Here is a 16,072-nt window from a genome sequence, read left to right on the forward strand (position 1 = left end):
TACAGCCGTTTGTTTAGTGACGGTTTGAAGTTACAATAGCACTGAAAAAGTGACAACTGGTTCTCGCATTTACTATCATTGCAGCATCCCTACAGCCATGTGATCAAAATCTGGATGCTTGGCAGCTGGCATGTATTTACAGTAGTTGCAGCATTCCAGGGTCATGTGAGCACAATTTGTGACCTTCCCAGTTGGCTTCCAATGAGCAAAGTCAATGGGAGAAGCTGGACTCACTTAATAACTGATTTACTTAAGAACTGCAGTGAGTCACTTAACAACTGTAGCCAGGAAATCATAAAATTTGGAGCAACTTTCTTAACCAACTTGGTAGCAATGGCAATTCTAGTCCCAATTGTGGTTGCAAATCGAGGATTACCTGTCTGTGTAAATAAACCTTCAGAAGTCAAAATACTGGATCAAAATTTTCTTATTAGCTCTAACAGTGCTCTTCAATGTAGTTTGTTCATACACGCTAGTGCAAATATCTATAGAGATGAGGGAGAAAAGAGAAGTATGTACATGTATGGATTCAACCTAGGATTTGGACAATTGTCTTCAGAAAGCTTAGTCATCCCCTTGCAGTATTTCCACGAGCATCATATTCTTTTTAAAATGTATCCATGGTTACCATTTACACTGAATTATCTTTTTTACCTGACATAATTTATTAATATTTTCCCTTCAAATTAGATACACATGTCATTCAGCTCTGACCAATTAATCATCACCAGTGTTTCTGCAATAAATTCTGATCTGACCTGAACAATTTTAGCTATGGTATTTAATGAATAGATCTCTCTCTACAATTTAATTTTGAATATAACAAATACTGGTAACCGTAACTAATTCTATACATAAATATTGAAATTCCTGATCAAAATCACTTATTTGTAACTTGGACATTATTAACACCGGACTTTAGAGCACAGTTTTACAGGTTTCTCCTGTATAAATCCAATGAAGCTATTCATATTTTCATATCTTATGATATTTAGGCTCTGGAAGTAGTTAAATCTGAGAGAATAAAATTGAGAAGATATTGGACATGCGATCTAGATTTTCTGCACGCGCACGTATATCTGCAAGAGGAAGTATATCATCAATGAAGTTACAAGGAAATAGCCTAGATAAGCATAACTAAACCGAGACAGATTTGAATAAAACTAATAGCACTCTAAAAGTCATGAATTCATAAATGTGTGATTCAGGGGTGAAATGCTCCCGGATCAGACCGGATCACCTGATCCGGTAGCAATTTTTCCCCATGGTTCGGCGATCAGGTAGCGATCGCCGCCTGGGTGTCATTACTTCCTGGTTTTAACCAGGAAGTAATTTTTTTTACTTTCTGCACATGAGCAGGTTTTGCGCATGCGCAGGTGTGTGTGCGCGCACGGCATGTGCGCTTCCAAACCGGTAAGGAAGGTAAGTAGATTTCACCCCTGGTGTGATTCAAAACTTACATTTCTATATATTAATGCAAAAATAACAACCCAAGTCAAGCCAGAAAAGTAAACAGAATAGAAATTTATTCCAAGTTTGCTTGGTGAGATCTAGGATGTTGTCAATAAACCTAGCCATCATAGGAATGATGGAATATTTTGTAACACTTGAAATTCAAGCAAAATTTTGCAGAAATCAGATACAAAATACCCTTTAGGCACTTCAGGAGTATGAAAAATGTCTGAGTTAAATATTCTTCATAATAGAACAGAGGCATTAAGGTAGACATGGATTGATTCAAAATACAGTAAAAGGCATCATTCAATCAATGGAATTTTATCATAACCTATAAAGAAAGAAAAAACAATTTATTTCAGTAGCATTTTAATCCAAAAGTAAAGCAATTATGAGATTCCAGAGGGTAGGGCCGATATAAAACTTTAATATTCAAGATACTGCAACAGTTCAAATAAAGTTTTATTTTAATGTGCACTATCATTTGGGTCTTGAAATACTAGTTTTTGCTTCAATATAATTGCTAGTTATATTATCCTGCTAATAATGCAGCAATATGTAAATATTAATTAACAGTCAGGTGTAATCTGACTGTTCTTTTTTAAAAGAAGCTGTGTAAAATGAAAACTGAACCTAGTGGTAGAATATTAGTTTTAACTAATAAGGCTGAGACCCTAGCTAATCTTTTGTTGACACTCCCGTATTTCCAAGTTATTTGGCAAGAGCAAATTCACCATAACAAATATGACAAAGATCATTGCTTCATCATGTAAGGTTTCTCTTTGCAAAGAACAGTATGATCGCTGACTTTTATGAACTACTAAAAATTTAAATAGGAAATAAATCTACACCCCCAATCCTGAGTCATCACCCAAATTCATTCCATGTCTGATTTGAAAACACTAAAGCTTTGTCTCAAGGGGAAAAAAAGATAATTAAAAGCATAACATTTCTCCTCAGCTTGTTTCCAACAGAGCATATGATATTTGGGGAAATCAGAGTTTTGGAAATAAAAGCCAAAGAAGCTTTCTAAACTGAACTGGTTATAACAGGAACCAGATTTATGGTTTGGTATAATCCTTTCTGTAATCATATTTCTGTGGCAAACTTCACCATTCCAGCACCCAAATTCCCCATGAAGTACTCCCTAACGTCTGGACCTGAAAATCTTGCTCATATCCCATATAATGCACTTCAAGTCCAAGTGATATGGTTGCTTTTCTGTCTCGTATTTAAAAGGCAAATAACATGAATACTATAGTCTTGCTAACAGCAATGAATAAAAGTACTTGTGAATTAATAACATATGGTGGCTTTAGAAAGGGGACAGATTTGACTGTTTGGCTTAGAATAATTAGTATACAGCTCAATAAACAACCTAATTACATTGGGTTGCCTGTTTTCTGAAGTTCCCTTTGGTAAGTACGTAGTAAAAGTCTTCTATGGTATGGCAATATGAAGTTTAAAATTCAGTTTACACAGGTATTGCCCACAGTCAAAAAGGACCCATGCTATTAATAGTTTTCAGTAATGTAAAAGAAAATATCCATTATTTTTCATATGAAAAGTAATATTAAGGAAGAATCAAAGAAAAATTAAATATGAAAAATTAACCATTACTAAATTCTCTAAGTGGAAATCTCTTTTATTGTGGCTATGAAACAGGTACAAAAGAATGTTTTGGTTTAGTCCATGAGCTGCACATCAATCTCAGTTTATATTATAAGTCTCTATGTTCATATAGCACACTATATTAGGGTCATCTGTCAACAGATGAAAGAACAGAAACTGTTCTGTTGACCAGAATATCAATTCCTATGGTTAGTTCCATTAGTCCTCTCCTTGGCTTTCTACAATTAACCTTTTATCACTGGACTATTCTCCAACCTTTTTTAATCAGTGACCAACCCTATTCCAGTTTCTAAGTCTGATGAATTCAATCAAAATTTAGAAGCTGAGCCTGAAAAGCTAAGTCTTTCCCCTTACATAATAATGTTGTTAGGAAAAACAAGGTTTATGATTATATTTTTTATCAGCAAAGTGAGTTGGTTTCATCTTATGCAATAACTATCTTAACTCGGCAAGATTATTGCTTTGAGCTCTCAGTTTATGTTCTGTCATCTCTTGATATGCTGCACACATACACAAAAGTAATCACAAAACTATATAATAATAATGATGGAACAGGGAGAACATTATTCACTCCTTGAACAAAAAGAGATATATAAATATAATGAAAAAATGGCATTTACCTAGCTCATATACTGCCATAGAAAAAGACGTAATTGTTAAGGCCACTGTTCCTTCAGATACAGGATTGTGTCACTTTTTAACTGTGGTCCAAAGAGTGGGTTCAACTGAGCCAGAATGGCAATCAGCCAGCTGCAAAATAAGAGCAGATTTATTAAAGAATTGGCTAATAAGGCATATTGACAAGGCAGAAATAGAATAAGTTTAGCATCTACACAAATACTTACAGAACTATAATTTCAAAAGAAAAGGACTATAATAGTTTTAGGATTTACTTAGAAGTCCAGGATATATTTCTTAGAAAATGCCCTTTTCATTTCAAGGAATAGATAATCCTATCAATTATCCTTTTCTAAAAGGGATAAAATGTTATATAACTAAAGATTCAACATCCCAATAATTTTCCCCTACCAAATTTACAAGTTTTAGATTCTGAATTATGTTTTTGTAGCCAAATGACTTCATCGCACATGCTTGGAAAAATTGCTGAAGTACATGGAAAAGTACAAAAAAAAAAAAAAGTCTTCCCTGTTCTGCTCCTGAAAATAAGCAGTAAGTATCTCAAGCAGCCACTGAATGCTAAGACAAAAAATGGAAAATGAGAACGTCAGAGGAATTTGAAAGGAATACTACTGAGAAGGAGACAGTTGGCAAGAGGACTCTAAACTGCAATATTTTGTTGCAGACCTCTTTAGTTTCTTCTAATGAAATATGGTTCTGTTTTAGCATCATAACAGTTACATATATGAGCTGTGTATACCTCTTAATCTGAACTATAAATTATCTTATATTTTGTTTTCTAAGTGAATGTGTTCTGCCTTGAGAACATATACATTTATTTTCCTTTATACATAGACTTTATATGTAGACTTTTTGCTGAAAATGGAAAAAATGAAGCGAGTTTGGGACTGATTACAAAGGTTTGTTTATGGAAAGAAGGAAACTATGATAAGTAACATGAGAGGCTGAAAATGGTGATTACCATGTCTATGACTGCTACAAAGATGATCAGAATTCATTTTTTTAGATATCTTTCTTTTATAGATTTCTTGCTGCGAATGAAAAAAAAATGAAATGATTTTGGGACTGATTATAAAGGTTTGTTTATGGAAAGAAGGAAACTATGATATGTAAATGAGAAGGTGGAGATGGTAATTACCATGTCTATAATTGCTACAAAGAATATCAGAATTTGCTTTTTAAAATATATTTCTTTTTTGTTATTCCTTTTTTCTGTTCCTTTTATTTTACTCTTTCCTTTTCTAGTTTTTCTGTTTCTGTGTTTTTAAAAAATCTTTGCAAGATCTTCCTTTAATAATTAAAAAAAAAGAGATAATCTGTATATATCTGTATGCCACTTTGCTACTAGTGATTTTTTTTTGCCTTAGATACAAGAAAAAAACATAAGAGAAAAGTTAATTATTTTTATTATACATCTCTAGCAAAGAAAAAGCTTTTACTCACATATTTTAATAATGTTATGCAAAATTGCTCTTAAGAACTTTTGAAATCACAGTGGTATATTACAATATACATGACCTTCTTTCTCAAAGCAGTGGTCACATTAACCAAACAGAAGTCATGGCCAAGACGCAAACATTTTTCACAATGGAAAACACAGAGGAAAATGCAGCACGTTTGTTTTTGAATCGCTCAATTTAACAATTCAGATTTGAAAATGGACTTTAAAATCTCTTTAAACTGTAGAGAATTACTGCTGAACTAATGTTCAGTATACAAAACAGGTTATGAACACAATGGTACATCTAACTGCTATTTCTAGAATGCTTTTGAAGGAGGAGAAACAGCAAAGCAGCTTTGTAATGGGAGCTGCTATAAATGCAGAGAGCTTTGGCACTCATGGAAAATTCCACACAAACCTGGATGCTTGCACCAGAAAATAAAATACTGATCAGATGGAGGATAAAACAACAGCAACCATAGACAGATACAAAGATTAACTATTTTTAGATTTTGTTAATTAATTTCCCCCTCTAATGTTAAGTACATGTTAAACAACTGAACAAAAATGAGTCTAAATCTTTAAAACAAATACAGAACCTTAAGAGGTATTAGCATTTTACTTATTTTACTGCTAGTCAGCGGGGACTCCAGGATAGAGAGCTGCATTATAGGTATCTTTACCTACATCAAATTGGTAGGACCTCTAGTAGCACAATATTATATATGGTCCTTTCTAGAAAAAAACACACATTTTCTTATCTTCTTACCATATAATGTACAAGTACCACTGCAAATATTTACTTATGGCTGCCTAAGTCAGTATTTCTATTAATTTATATTTTTAAAAAACTGAGAGGGCCCTTCAGAAGTTGTTGATAAAGACAGTGTTTTCTACAGGGTATGGTCTCTACTCTTACCAATATTTATTTCCTGTCATGTGTTGTTGTGCAGCTTCAAAAAGCTTGGAATGCACTCTATGGTCTATGCTTAGTTCATAAGCAAACACAGGGCTTTAGTTCCTAGCCATAGTTAATTATAATTCCTCATTCCAACCAACTGTGGAATGTAATCTTTGAAACTAACAGAGATTCTATGACAAAAATGTAGGAAATGTCTTCCGAAAATTGATTATTTTGAAAAAGAAAATGCATTCCTAGAAGCTTACAAAAGCAAATGGGATTGCGGGTGGGAGACTGAATGAATGTAAACAGACTCTTTTTGTTATACTGAATACTGGGCTTTTAGAAAGCGGACTAGTATTACTCAAGACTTTTGGAAAAGCATACTCACAAAAACACAAATATACTGCACAGTACACACCTATTATCATGAATTCCCCAATGAAATACCATGGCTAATACACAGCTTTCTATGTTATTCAGGGGCAAATTACCCAGTTTCCAAATTACCCTGGATTTTTCACAATCCTTTTAGGCAAGAGTTAGTTTAATGACTGCAGAGACAAACAGGCAAAACACATCCATGAACACCAACTAGCAGACAGAAGATATGACGAAAACTGTTTAATTTCACAACATATGGACAGACTCAACCATAGTTTCAGTTGGGAAACTGTGACCATCCTAGACCAAGCCAAGTCCAAAAACACTAGGGAATTTCTAGAAGCCTGGCACTCTGACAAATTAGCCATCAATAGCCACATGGACATAAAGAATATCTATATATTGTGCAAAAGAGATAATCAATAAGCCAAAAGGTGAAGAAAACCCCCCAAACACCTCTCCACCAGCAATCAACACTTAAATACGCATAGATCAACTTCAAGATTAATGTCAGACCAACAATCTAATAAACAATACTCCAATCAAGGAACTGTCGAACTGCCAAGTGTAAGCAGTCCAACCAAAGAAACTCTAAAACCATCCCACCAACACTGACAGGGAAGCCACTAGAATATAAACTGAGAGTAAAGTCAACTCCTTACTAGCACTGAAAATGTTACTTAGTTTGGGTAATGAAATGTCTGCAAGAAAACCAGCAAGCTCAGAGAACATCAAGGACCCTTCAAGAATTAGTTTAAATTCTTCTGAACATGGAAGATATTATTAACTTGAAAAACAGATTCAGTCGCTGGACACAAGAAAAACTGATTCACGCTGCAAACAGTGCAATTCCAGACAATGTCAGTACTGTCTTTTGCAGATTTCATGTGGGTTCACTTCAGTATATTCCAATAGTCTTTTATTGCCCAAGGGAATGAAGAAAAGAGGAAGAACTCCTGTGCCAGTTATGTCGTGTTAAGGCTTTTCCTTGAACAAGATAAAACAGGTTTAGCAGTCCCAAAAATACGTTGCTGGAATATTGTATATAAACTAAAAGCAAGAATTTGTTACTAATATCTGATTTGTTATTTTAATGTAAAATATAGGTCCTAAAGGCAAACATCAAAAGGAGATAAAGCTGAGCCCTTGATAGCAAGGTAGCTGCTTAACATTTCGCTCATCCATCTATTGAAATAATTAGTTATAGCTGGAACAATAGAAACCCCATTAGTACAGCAACAGTGACATTCAGAGCTGCTGTTTGAATACTGCATTTTTCATTGGAAGCAAAAAAATTAGGATTATTAAATTAAGAAAAGTCATGTATTCATTATGAACTATAGACAGCATGCAGGAATATTGGGAAATGGGAAATCTGCTACAACCATCTTCTAATGCTATTTGCTAAAACTGAATAACATAATGGACAACTGGACAGAAAGTGAGCTTAACTATGCAGCTGGCAAGCTGAAGCAGGAAATGTAGTTAGAAAGACATAAAATTATTGCGTGACCATTATATTTCAACTCTTAAGAAGCTCTTCACCCTAAGCTTTATACTAAGACATTATTTTTACATGTTTTAATAATAACAGAATAACCAAAGAAGATTTAAATTGAGCATCTCATATCTTACTATCACTTGCCAGGGAAAATTTCCACTCAGTTTTGCTGCAATTCACACAACTTAAATAAACACATATAGACCGAGATGCTGTTTATGTAAGATGGTTAAGTGTAACATGGCTGTTTAGATCCATGTTAATATCAGGAAAATTAAAAGAAATGAATCTGATTTATAAACAGTCAAGGATAATGCCTATCCTTTTATTCTCTGAAAGATAAAAATGCTAATTAAAAAGTTCTTGAAGGTATATTAGTAAGTTATTATCAAGTGATAAAATTACATACAGTATTTCCATAGCACTAAAAATTAGGTTTCCAGTCATACAAACAGTTGTAATCCTGTTCTATACTCTTAAGATAGTATTTGGTTTCCTCTATACGTGTCTTCCCAGTGTGGTGGCTTCTAGATCTGGTGTCTGAGAATTTGGGGAGTTGTACTTCAAAACACATCTGGAAGATGTCAGGTCGGGCAAGATGCTCTCTATTGTGAATGAGCAATCAGTACTTTGCAGACATACATAATAATATTTCAAGCCAGTGAAGTACCACAGTCTCCCGTGCTTTCATGAACAGAAGAAAAATATCTGAAATTATATTTGAGTAAATGAGCTGTACCCATCATAAATATAACCATGTTAAATGATATTTGTTTAATAAAGATATCTCTACTTCAAATGTAATATCTGCTTCCAATTCAGCTTGACTCCAGTGTCTGCATGAGAAAATCTGGGTTGGTAGCAATGAATTATACAGCAAGCACTACTACTTTCCTCTGAGAAAATTTTTGGTCTCCCCAAGCTAGCCAAGCTTTGCCTTTCTTGGTTGCTTCCCAAGTGTTAAGTCCAACACTGCTTAGTATTTTGGAAATCAGGGAAGATCAGCTAATGCTCCCATCTGCTATGTCAACTTCTATTTCTAAAATTATAAAGTATAAAATTAATGTATAGAACACACTGATGAAATGGAAAAAAGCAGGTGATGTGGGAGAAAAAAGAAGAGCTTTAATTTGAAAAACCTCAGTATGTTTTCCATCAATGTAAATTCTCCTTTTTTTACTATTAAAGTCTTATTTATATTTCTTGTCATTAATAGTTGTTTATACTTGTTTCAAATATTTGTTGTGGTTTGCTGCCTAGTCTCATTTGTGAGATGGGCAGCTATATACATTTGTTAAATAAATACAATAAATAAATTACTCCCTTGGGCACGTAACTCATGCTGCAGAATCACTATATAGTAGAGTATTGTTTTGTAGATCTTGAAATTTCTCAATGGATAACACAATTACCATATGCTGAAAAATTATGGTCAAAGCCCTTGGCACTAAAATGTTTTAGGCGAAAGGTCATACATAGTTCAATATAGAAGGTTCCATTCATAGCATTTTGAAGTTTTATTTTAAATAAATACAAACAAGCTGTTGCCTGTCACTATTGATAATAGTATCAGTTGGCTGTATCAATAGTCTGTATCAATATCACCATAGAGGGCTGCAGGGGGTGGGTAACTAACAAAAATGCCTTGTGATAATACAACACACACACACTGTGTTATATGTACTTGCATGCAATACTGAAATCGAAGTACGAATAGTGACAGGGTTATGCCATGATGCATGTTTTACCATTTCGCTACCACTGTAGTTTAAAGCAGATGCTTGGGCTCAGTATAATATAAAGGTAGCTTTTTGCATTCAAGGACCTAATTGGTTCACCACTTACTACAGTCAAGTTCAAATAACAGAACTGGCTCCAGATATTTTTGATGGGTAACTGAATACTCACTGACATATTGGACACTGCCGTTGCTGCAGATAAGTACAATTTTGGGGGAATTAAATGGGGGTGGGTGGATGGTCATTTCCCCCTCATACATACTGGCATTCTACCAGATCAGGAGTGCAACAGCCCCTTCCTTCCGGTCTATTGCAATGGATAAGCCACTGGATAAATTCACTTGCAAACAAGAAGAGAAGCTGACAATTACAGGGATCTCATACTCACTAGCTCAACTAGTAGGTGCTAAAGGGAAGAGAGGAAATATGTTAGCTTTGGTGTGTCTACCAAGATAGGTGGGTGTAAGCTATGCTGAATTCACACATATCTTCTGAAACTTACATTCCCAATCATATTTCCAAGTTTATTAACTCCTTATTTATTACCAACACAATCTCTCAACACTGTGAAAAATTCTCAAAGTACTTTATGGATGGCTGTACACAAAATATTTTAAAATATTATCTGACAGATTGATAGCCAAGAACTTAGGATAATATAACTTCCTTCTTTTGCTAGTAGGTTAGCTTAAAAGAAAAATGTATAAAAATGGCTAATATTACTATAGGTGTATGTTGTGTGAACGTATGTATGTGTGTAAATCTGGAAATCTCCTGACTTCAAAGACGGTGGGCGATGATCCTTCATACATTAATCTACAATTGTTAAGAGCCAATGATAAGGAATACAGGGACTTTTATTCAATGCAACATTAAAACAGAGAAATCATGATGCAGAGCATTTTTAAAAGTCATTGGGGTCACAGCTTCATATTTATGAGTCTTTGGCTTTGTTGAACCATAAATAAGTATAACATGTGTATAAAAAACAAGTTATGTAGGACTTCTATCTCCTAGGCTACTTCAAGCTACAGTAAGTTAAATCTTGTTTAGGAATAAACAATGTGACTCACAGTTTATAAAGGTAAGATGAAGGCCAATGCTTAGATAAAACTTGCTATACACAATGGTATTTCAGGTTATTTGCTAGGTTTTCCTGTTTTCATTATTACAGTATTCAGGAATATTATTTCTGCAACTATTCAGAGAATTTAAAGACTAGCAGAAGATATAGCTTATTAAAATGCACAGACTGTTGCAAAGTATAGCAATACCATAGAACAAAAAAGCACTTAGCCTTCATTCCTACTACAGAATCCAGATACAAAATCCTACTAAAATAGTTTAACTTAACAAATAAAAATAATAAGTAGAAACAATACTAAAGTAGGTAATATTAAAAGATGAACAAGTTGCATATATATTTGCCACCAATAAACACTGAATGACAAAAAATACATGAACACTTACAGATCAATACTATATGTCATGTACACATTTTCTTGCATTATTCGCTATGATGCAAGTCTTCCCATTCCAAAATCAAGACACTAAACTCAAAATACGGTATGTTGTAGTTACAGCATAGATTTTACCACATATGGAATAAAACATTAATACTTACAATAGGTAGCAGCACACAGCAGTTATCACCAGCATTGTATTAATAACACTGTGGAAAGAAGAAAGATGGCTAATAAAATACAAGTCATATTTACAAATTGGCATTAGAAAAAAAAAGGGGGGGAAAGATATTTCTCTAATCTTATTACACACAAGTGAGAGATACTGATATAATCATTAAATAATAATTTTCCAAAGTGTTCTTAAATGTTAAAATATGTAGGGTACTTTAGATTTAACAGGGTGGATAAAAATCAATGATTTTTTTAAAAAAATAAAAAAAATCAGATTTTTTTAATTTAAATCGGATTTTTTTGATTTTTATCAAATTTATTTTAATAAAATGCTTTGGGAGTAAAAATCTATATAAAGATAGTTTTCTATTTAAGATACATTAATAATTTAGTTTAATCAGCATGAAATGGACCTTAGTTATGTAGCATGAGGCTGTATATTCTGCAATATTGGGACTGTTAGTGAGTCAACAGCGGGTCAGAGGAGCCGCTACCAGAAAAGAGATGTCAACTGCTCTTTAAAAATTATGATTTAAATCGAGTTGATTTAAATCAAGCCTTTTTACTAGTGATTTAAATCATGATTTAAATTGTGATTTAAATCAACTTGATTTAAATCAAATCCACCGTTAGATTACATTAGGTTATTGTAGGATAAGTCAGTACCATAATCATAGCTCAGAGTAAACAAGGCCATGTTTACAGTAAATTAAGAGTGAATCATTAGGATACAGCCAACTTGTATGAAATGTAAAATGAAAGTGTAAAGCTTTTCTTTTCAAACTCTCTAATCCAGATCTTTGAGAAAGAATGGGAAATCTGTTCCAACAGTAGTTTCCATTCTGCTGTCAGGAACTTTTAGATCCACAACTCAATCTTTCAGCCATTACCATATTTTCAAAGAATGAAATGTCACCAATTTCCAAATTTGGGATTTCTCTTCTGCCTCTCATTCTCATTAAAAAAAAAAAAAAGCACCTTTCGTATATACATATCTGCCATGAAAAGCCAAAGGCATCTATAGCCTATGGCTGATAAAGTCTCAGCAACTATAGCAGGTAGATATATTTATCAGAGTTAGCAGCATAACCTTCCCAACTAGAGCAAAATAAATTATCCAAAATAATAAAATACTGTCCATTCATATAAGCCAAAGAATTTATATATCCATTTTTAAAACATGCAATATTCAGATATTATCATATATAATCCAGTGTCTACAGAGGTCTTCGAGTCACCATTGACTCCAGGCAACTGTCTGGATAAAGTCCTTGTAGTTTTATAATATTCCAGAAGTGCTTTGTCATTGCCTGAGAGTGACTAGCAAGGTCATAGAGCTGGTTTTGTGATTAAGGTGGAACTAGAACTTATAGTCTCCCAGTTTCTAGTCTGATGTTTTATCCATTGCACCAAACTGGCTTTGGCTGTTGTTCCAGTAGCGTTAGTAAATCAGACCAAAAAAAAAAATCAATGTTCCAATTACATTAAAAAAGACTGCTTGCAAAGCTGAATGAATAAGACTTTGTTCAGAATAGAGGGCATCAAAATATGTCCTGAGAACCACCATTCATTTGATCATTCTTTTCCCAGACTCATGAAGTTTATGCAAATATTATTCAACATCTGACACTTGGACATAAAGACATTTTTCTAAATAGATGACATTGCAAAATCAGTATTTTCACTATAGGCCATTATTTATTTATGCAATTTTAATGGAAAGCTATTCTTGCTACAGAGATCAGAACCAAGCTAATTATCTCATTGCTATTTGTGGGTTTTATAAGGAATGTAGTACCCTATATGAAAGGCACCATGGCAACGGTAAGAACAATGTTTTTAGGAAAAGTTTCAGTTCAAATTACTGTATACTCCCTACGAGGGAATAAAAATGATTTTTTTTGCTGATTTCCATAACTAAAAGACCAGGGAACCACTAGTATGGCTAGTTATGCTTGTTTGCCTTTAAAAAAGAAGATATTCATCTTAATATTTCTGCCAAGCATCTACACAATCATTCTCACATTGAATTAGATTACAGTTAGAACAGATGACAGTTGATTCAGCTAGAGAATTCAAATTCTCAGAGCCTTGGTAGTACAGTGGTCTAAGGCACTCTGTTATTAAGCTGGTTATTAAGACCAGCTGCCTGCAATTACTGCAGGTTCAAATCTCGCCAAGGCTCAAGGTTGACTCAGCCTTCCATCCTTTCTAAGGTAGGTAAATTGAGGACCCAGTTGTGGGGGCAATAAGCTGACTTTGTATAAATATACAAAAGGATGAAGGCTATTGCTGAGCACATTGTAAGCCGCCCTGAGTCTCCGGAGAAGGGCAGCATATAAATCAAATTTAAAAAAAAAAATTCTATTCAAGACAAAAAGAAAATACTGTACACTGAACTAATTATTTTAATCTGTTAACTATGATTATTGTTTTCCAGTGAATTTTATGAAGAAAAGTAGTTACAGCCATTTTGGAAGCTTATATATTTTCTGTGCCAAAAAGAGAATCATATAAAGAATGGTTGCTGGAATTGGGTATGTTTAGTTTAATGAAAGAATTAGGGTGACATGATAGCAATGTTCTGATATCTCAGGGGTTGGCACAAAGAAGAGGGAGTCAACCTATTCTCCAAAGTACCTGAAGGCACGACAAGAAGCAATGGATGGAAACTAACCAAGGAAAGAAGCAACCTAAAACTAAAGAGAAATTTCCTGACAATTGGAACAATTAATCAGTGGAATGACTTGTCTCCAGAAGTTGTGACTGCTCCAACACTGGAATTTTTAAAGAAAAAATTGGATAACTATTTGTCTGACATGGTATATGATTTCCGGCCTGGGTAGGGGATTGGACTAGAAGATCTTGAAAGTCCCTTCCAACTCTGTTATTCTGTTATACTTTGGATTATTTTCTTAAATTCATTGTGTTATCTATTATTAATATAATCTATTCACACATTGAACTGATATGTTTATTAAAAGTGATCAGTCACAATATACCTATCTATGATATGGCGGTCTGTTGTATGTGGAAAGTTAGTATACAAAGACTCCTGTTCTACAAATTCAAAGAAATAAAAACCCACGTAAGAACAATGTAACTAAATCCAATGCAACACATGAAATGCAAGACTTTACTGTACTCCACAGACCAGCTCAGATATTCCTCGGAGAAGGCAAATCAGGACATTTACTCATCCCTTGCTCAAACATCAAATGGAGAAGTACATCGGGTGGCCTTCAGAAACTGCAACTGGGTTAAGAAGTATGCAACTCTATATTGTTTCATCTACAGTACATTTCTGAACCAAAGTTATTGCGAAAGCCCCAAGTAATTTTGGGCCAGAATACCTCAGAACCTGTTTCTTCGTGGACAACTAACAAGGAGAACTTGCTTCAAATGTCTTTTGAAGTCTATATGTAGAAATAGTAGAGTCTTCTTATCCAAAGCAGCCTAATTTTGAACCTTCCTTTCTCAGAAGCCTGCCTTCTAGTGGCAAAAATAGCTTCCTAATTTGCACATTTAATTTTATTTTGCTCTACTGCAAATGGTGCTCTTTTTTTCTGCTTTAATTGTAGGGAGCAGCAATCTCTTACCTTCAAAATCCTTTGAACTACAACCTCTCCTGGTAGTACCACTATTACTACTAACAACATCATCAACCACCTCCTGGGCAAGGATTATGAGAATCGGAGTTCAAATCATCTAGGCAGCACTCAGTTTTCTTTTGTTTTGTTGTTCCTTTCTTTCCATCCAACCACCTCTGCTTAGCAATTATTTTAAAAAAAAAAATAGATTTAAAATAGATTTAAAATAAGCAAAAACGAAAAGCGATCATCACCTTTTGACTTCATATCAAAGCTGTAAAAGGAAAACGAAGAATTCGGAGCAACGATAAAAGGGGAAGTTACCTAAAATGCCATATTCATATTCAACGATTAGCGTTACAGAAATATAAAACTATATAAAATGACAGAACGAACCGGAATATTTGTCTCATGCCCCCCCCCCATCCACCCCTTTGGAGTAAGAACAGGAACTTAAATAGAGAGAGCAGCCTGAAAAAAAAAATAATAAACCATCACAAGACGCTGACAGGGCTCTGCCCCTTTCAGACAGCCTCGCAGGAGCCGATGTTCCGAGGAAGGGCCTCGCTACATATAGGATTCCTTCCCCCCCCCCAAAGCCCAAGTGGTTCGGCCGGGACAGCGGGGGTGCTATCATGATTAAGAGGCAACGCACAAACACCCACCCGGGACATGCTGACAACATTGTGGGAGAGCGGGGAGGGGGAGAGAGAGAAGGAAAAGGAGCTGCGTTGCGGTGGTTCTCCAAGCAAGAGGAAGCCCAGGTCGTTTCTTGTACGGCACCGGAGCCGTGACAAGCGTTCTCCGAGCAGCCAACCAGGCCAAAAAACCGGGGGGAAGGGAAGCCAGGGACTTCGCTTCTTCCTTCTCTACGGCGCGCCTTGACGTCTTCCTTTTTTTTTTTTTTTTTTTTCCGGTCACTTACCCCCGGTTAGGGCCCTTGGGGACCAACCACGGCAAAACTCCACCGATCACCCCCCAGAAAACGCTCATGACGATGATGGGCACTAGTAGGCCGCCGTACGCCATAGCTGCCTTCCTTTCCGTACCGACTCCGGCTCTCTAACCAAAAGCTACGGCCGATCGACACCCCGTTTTCCATAGCCACGCCTTGCCTTGGCGTCCTGGCCAATCGGAGGAGCCGTTAGGACGG

General features: G+C 35.0%; 1 protein-coding gene across 1 annotated transcript; it reads right to left on the reverse strand.

Annotated features, from left to right (window-relative positions):
* Positions 1–1,509: 1,509 nt before the first annotated feature.
* ATP6V0E1 (ATPase H+ transporting V0 subunit e1) lies at positions 1,510–16,072 on the reverse strand. Its single transcript, XM_070933962.1, has 4 exons — positions 15,845–16,072; positions 11,317–11,364; positions 3,708–3,837; positions 1,510–1,786 (listed from the first exon to the last, which is right to left on the reverse strand). The coding sequence occupies exons 1-3, from the start codon at positions 15,946–15,948 to the stop codon at positions 3,744–3,746; spliced, it is 246 nt and encodes an 81-aa protein (XP_070790063.1). The 5' UTR covers positions 15,949–16,072; the 3' UTR covers positions 1,510–1,786; positions 3,708–3,743.

This window comes from Pituophis catenifer, unplaced genomic scaffold (assembly GCF_029215685.1).
Source record: "Pituophis catenifer annectens isolate HBS135680 unplaced genomic scaffold, rPitCat1.0.hap2 SCAF_2, whole genome shotgun sequence".
NCBI classification, from domain to species: Eukaryota; Metazoa; Chordata; class Lepidosauria; order Squamata; family Colubridae; genus Pituophis; species Pituophis catenifer.

What these genes read in the sequence shown, in the direction of transcription:
- ATP6V0E1 (XM_070933962.1), bottom strand. Translation starts at nt 15,948, where the DNA reads ATGGCGTACGGCGGCCTACTAGTGCCCATCATCGTCATGAGCGTTTTC. An exon ending in CCCAAGGGCCCTAACCGGGG is followed by an intron (nt 11,365 to 15,844) that starts GTAAGTGACCGG and finishes TTCTTTCCACAG; the next exon opens with TGTTATTAATACAATGCTGG. An exon ending in GCTGTGTGCTGCTACCTATT is followed by an intron (nt 3,838 to 11,316) that starts GTAAGTATTAAT and finishes CTTATTTTGCAG; the next exon opens with CTGGCTGATTGCCATTCTGG.